General features: G+C 32.9%; 1 protein-coding gene across 1 annotated transcript; it reads left to right on the top strand.

Annotated features, from left to right (window-relative positions):
- The first annotated feature begins 3,608 nt into the window (after positions 1-3,608).
- Positions 3,609-4,358, top strand: LOC127107764 (dirigent protein 22-like). Its single transcript, XM_051045087.1, has one exon. The coding sequence runs from the start codon at positions 3,684-3,686 to the stop codon at positions 4,269-4,271; it is 588 nt and encodes a 195-aa protein (XP_050901044.1). The 5' UTR covers positions 3,609-3,683; the 3' UTR covers positions 4,272-4,358.
- Positions 4,359-4,802: the final 444 nt, after the last annotated feature.

The following is a 4,802-nucleotide window of genomic DNA, read 5'->3' as shown; positions in this document are numbered from 1 at the left end:
GTTTTTCATTTAGGATAAAGAAGGTTTTTCATAAAGATGGATTCTTGGACTATTTTGATTATAAATCATATGATATATGAAGATATTGTTTACTTGGAAACAAGACAAAGTCCATATTTATATAAAAAGGTGAAATGGATACTAATCTTTTGATCCTCATACATAATGATATATGTGGACAACTAAACACACAATGAAAAATGATTACACTAGATATTATTAGAATTAAACCCAAGAGTTTGTGTAATTCCAAATCAATCTTGATCAACAATATTCAATCAACCGATTGAATTCTCTTCTTGTCTTCACTATTCACTTGAGCAAATCAACCAAACTTGATTTTAAGATGATTATCTTTGCACAAAAATAATAGAGAAGAAGAAAAACAAAACTGAATTGGGAAGAAAGGAAATTAGGTATTCAAAACAAAATAGGGGAAGAAGAAAAATTTCTACAGAGAAACTCTTTACTGTCAAAACTTTAATTTTATTCAAGTGAATCATTCTATAATAATAGAGGTTACTCCCGATTTGTAGACTCCTAATATCTTGCCCACTAAGCAAAGCCCAAAATACCTAATTTTTCTAACACTACAAAATTAAGCCCAAATCCAAAATCCATGTTAACACTCTTCCTCATACACTTCAATAATAAAACAAGTTTGACACATACACTAGGCTATTCAACAACTTCCTTGTCCCTATCGAAAAAGCTGTTTCGACACAAGGAATCACAATTCAACACACCACCTAATTAATTGTGTGTAAGTTATCTATATTCATCATAGGCTTTAACTTCTTGAACACTTCGACCTGGACTCGTTTCGTCATGATATCTGCAATATGATTCTCACTTCTGCAGTGTTCCAAGTTCATCCTCCCATCTGCTACTTGCTCTAAAAAATAATGGAACCTCATTTCGATGTGCTTGCTTCGTCGATGCACTATCGGATTCTTCGCCAGATTGATAGCAGGCATGTTGTCGATCTTCATAGTAATTGCTCCATGATTCTTCCCTGTAATCTCTTCGACCAAATTCACCATCCATGTTGCTTGACATGCAAAAAGAGAAGCATCTATGTATTCTACTTCACATGATAATTCCACTACCGATTCCTTTCTTGAACTCTAAGCAATTGGTGCACCACCTAGCATAAACACATAACTAGATGTGGATTTTCTATCCTCAACATCACTACACCAACTTGAGTCGGTGTATCCCATTAATTTGCATTCTTTTTCTTCATCAGCTGCAGGAAAAAAAATTCCACAGTCGAGAGTTCCTTTTAGATACCTTAGTATCCTCTTCGTCAGTACTAGGTGTGATACTTTTAGCTTCTTCATGAATTTACTCACCATACCCGCAATGTATACTAGATCAGACCTTGTGTGACAAATGTATCAAAGTGATCCAATGAGTCTTATGTATTGTGTTGGATCAACATCATCTTCATCTGTGTCTTTTGATAGTTGAATTTTGGGCTCAGCTGGAGTCGAAGTTGGGTTGCAATCTTGCATCTCAAAACTCTTGAGTATTTCACTTGCATATCTTCTTTAGTGCATCAATAATCCTTTACTACTCTTGTAAAATTTGATGCCAAGGAAGTTTGAGAGATTTACCAAGTCTGACATTTCAAACTCCTCACTTAGGTCATGTTTGAAACCTTCGATCTCTTCCTTGCAACTTCGTGTTATCAACAAGTCATCGACATAGAGACACAGTATAAGCAATTCACTATTGCTTCTTCTTACCTATACTTCATGCTCAGTTGTGCACTTTACAAATTCCTTCTCCCTTAGAAAGCTATATACCTTCTTATTCCAAGCTCTTGGGGCTTTCTTAAGTCCATACATGACTTTATGCCGCATGTATACCTTGCTTTCTTCGCCTTGTTTCACAAACTCAGCTGGTTGTGCAACATAAACTTTTTCATTTAATGGGCCATTCCAGAATGCACATTTCACATCCATCTGACATATGTGCCAATTGTTCATGTTTTCTAGACCAATAACTAACTTGATTATTTCGATCCTAGCAACAGGTGCAAAAACTTTGTTGAAGTCGATTCCTTCTTTCTAAAGAAATCCCTTTTCCACAACTCTTTCCTTGTGTCGAGTGACTTCTCCTTTGGATTCAACTTCACATTGTATACCCATTTCACATAAGTTTCCTTTTTGTATTGAGGCAATTCGACAAGTGACAATGTGTTGTTGACTTTGATGGACTTCAGTTCCTCATTCATTGCTTTCTTCCACTTAGAATCCTTAAATGCCTCAATTGCATTGACTGGTTCGACATCTATATAAAAAGCATAGTGTACCATCTCTCCTTCATCATCAACCACATCATCTGATGTAATCACACATTCTTGCAACCTTGCAAGCATATGTCTTGTTCTTTGAAGTCTGCTTGTGATTGCTTGATTTATGACTTCTTCTTTTCGAACTTTTCTTTCGACTTCACTTGATGGTTCTTCACATAAGATTCTCACTTAATCTTTCTTTACATTTTCAGTCCAATCTCATTCCTTAAGCCCATCTATGATCACAAGACTTTAAGTGATTCTGAATCAATCTTGATGAACAAGATTCAATCATCCGAGTGAATTCTCTTCTTATTCTTCACTCTTCACTCAAGTGAATCAACCAACATTGATTGCAAGATGATTATCTTTGCACAACAATAATAGAGAAGGAAAACAAAACTGAATTGGGAAGAAAAGAAATTAGGGATTCAAAACAAAATATGAGAAGAAGAATTTCTGCAGAGAAACTCTCTACTCTCAAAACTGCAATTTTATTCAAGTGAATCACTCTACAACAATAGGGGTTACTCCATATTTATAGACTCCTGATAGCTTGCCCAATAAACAAAGTCAAAAATACTTAATTTTGCTAACACTATAAAATTTGACCCAAATCCAAAATCCATGTCGATGCTACTCCTCCGACACTTCGATAACAAAATAATTTCAACACGCACACTAGGCTATTCGACAACTTTTCTGTCCCTTTCGAGCAGCCTGTTTCGAAACAAAGAATTACAATTCAACATATATATATATATATATATATATATATATATATATATATATATATATATATATATATATATATATATAATATATATATATATATATATATATATATATATATATAATTCTAAATTCTTTGAAAAATTTAAGGAATTCAAAAATAAAATACAAAACTATATCATTCCAAAAATTACATATGGATCGGATAATACAATGTGAATGATGACAGACTCATGCATAATTTTGACACTCAGTAATACAAAACATGCCAAAAACATTTAATGGACTTTCAAGGTATTGCAACAAAATAGTTAGCAGAATCGAAAAATTTAAGAGAAAAGAAATTAGGGCAACCTAGAATTATTTTATTGGTAAACGTTACCAACAATATACCAAATGCTACCAACAATATCATTGGTACATTTTGTTTTGAAATGACAACAATGCTCTTGAAATTGCAATTGTAATAAAAATTAATATTTATAATTTGTCAAAGTAACTTACTACAATATTTTTATATAATGAGTAATAATAATACATTATGTTGTCTATAAGAAATCCTTCACAACAGACTTCACTTCATTCACCTTCCATTTTTTTATCTTCTCTTTTCCACTACTTCATTTTCTCCGCGCAACAATTTCACAAAATGCATTTCATCACTTTCTTCTTCTTCCTTCTCTTCTCTTTCAACACTCTCACTTCTTCAACATCATCATCATCATCACAAAATGATGACACTTTTGATTTTGTTCGTCCTCTAGATCCCATGTTGTTAGGCTTAAACAAGAAGGAAAAACTAAGTCATTTAAGATTCTATTGGCATGACATAATGAGTGGAAAAAACCCAACATCAATTATGGTTGTTCCACCAACCTTAAACTCGACCACTTTTTTTGGTTCAGTTCACATGATTGACAATCCTTTGACTTTAGGACCAGAATTGAGTTCGAAACTTGTTGGAAAAGCTCAAGGCTTCTATGCATCTGCTTCACAGGCTGAACTTGGTTTACTTATGGCTATGAATTTTGCTTTAATTGAAGGAAACTATAATGGAAGTACTATTACTATCTTGGGGAAGAATCTTGTTTTTGATAAGGTTAGAGAGATGCCTGTTGTTGGTGGTACTGGACTTCTCAGATTTGCAAGAGGGTATGCTAAAGCTAAAACTCATTGGTTTGATCTCAAATCTGGAGATGCTACTGTTGAGTACAACATCTATGTTTTTCACTATTGACTTTTAATTATTGTTGGTGTAATATTTAAGCAAGAAAAGAGAATAAGAATGAGAAAGATAAATATAAATATAAAGGCTATAGTGTATTAAAAGAGGAATATATAAGAAATAAAGTTGATGTGATGTTTTAATTAACTCAAGTGAAATGTAAGATAATTGGTATCATATAGGTTGGTTACCATATATAATTTTTTTAATGTTTATTAAAATATAGGCTGGTTATCACGGTTCCATATGCCTATAGCAGTGTTGTGTTTGAATTCAACATCCCCAAGGAATCCTAACATTTCCTTCTCTAAGCGGATAGATTTCATAGAATTGAATAGACAAAAATTATACTATATTATAGCAAAAGATAATTATGAACTGCCTATCTTTTTAATTCAAGAACAACCGATTATTAAACTGGTGAGAGTATTCAATAATTGATTTATTGGCCGAACCAATGAGTCATTGGTCAAATCCCACGAGTAAAATAAATTAAATTGGATAATTCATTTGAATGAGCCGGTCTCTATAACACGATATAAT

The sequence above is a fragment of the Lathyrus oleraceus genome, chromosome 7 (genome assembly GCF_024323335.1).
Source record: "Lathyrus oleraceus cultivar Zhongwan6 chromosome 7, CAAS_Psat_ZW6_1.0, whole genome shotgun sequence".
NCBI classification, from domain to species: Eukaryota; Viridiplantae; Streptophyta; class Magnoliopsida; order Fabales; family Fabaceae; genus Lathyrus; species Lathyrus oleraceus.
Note: the sequence above shows the minus strand (reverse complement) of the source record. Positions and strands in the feature narration are given on the sequence as shown.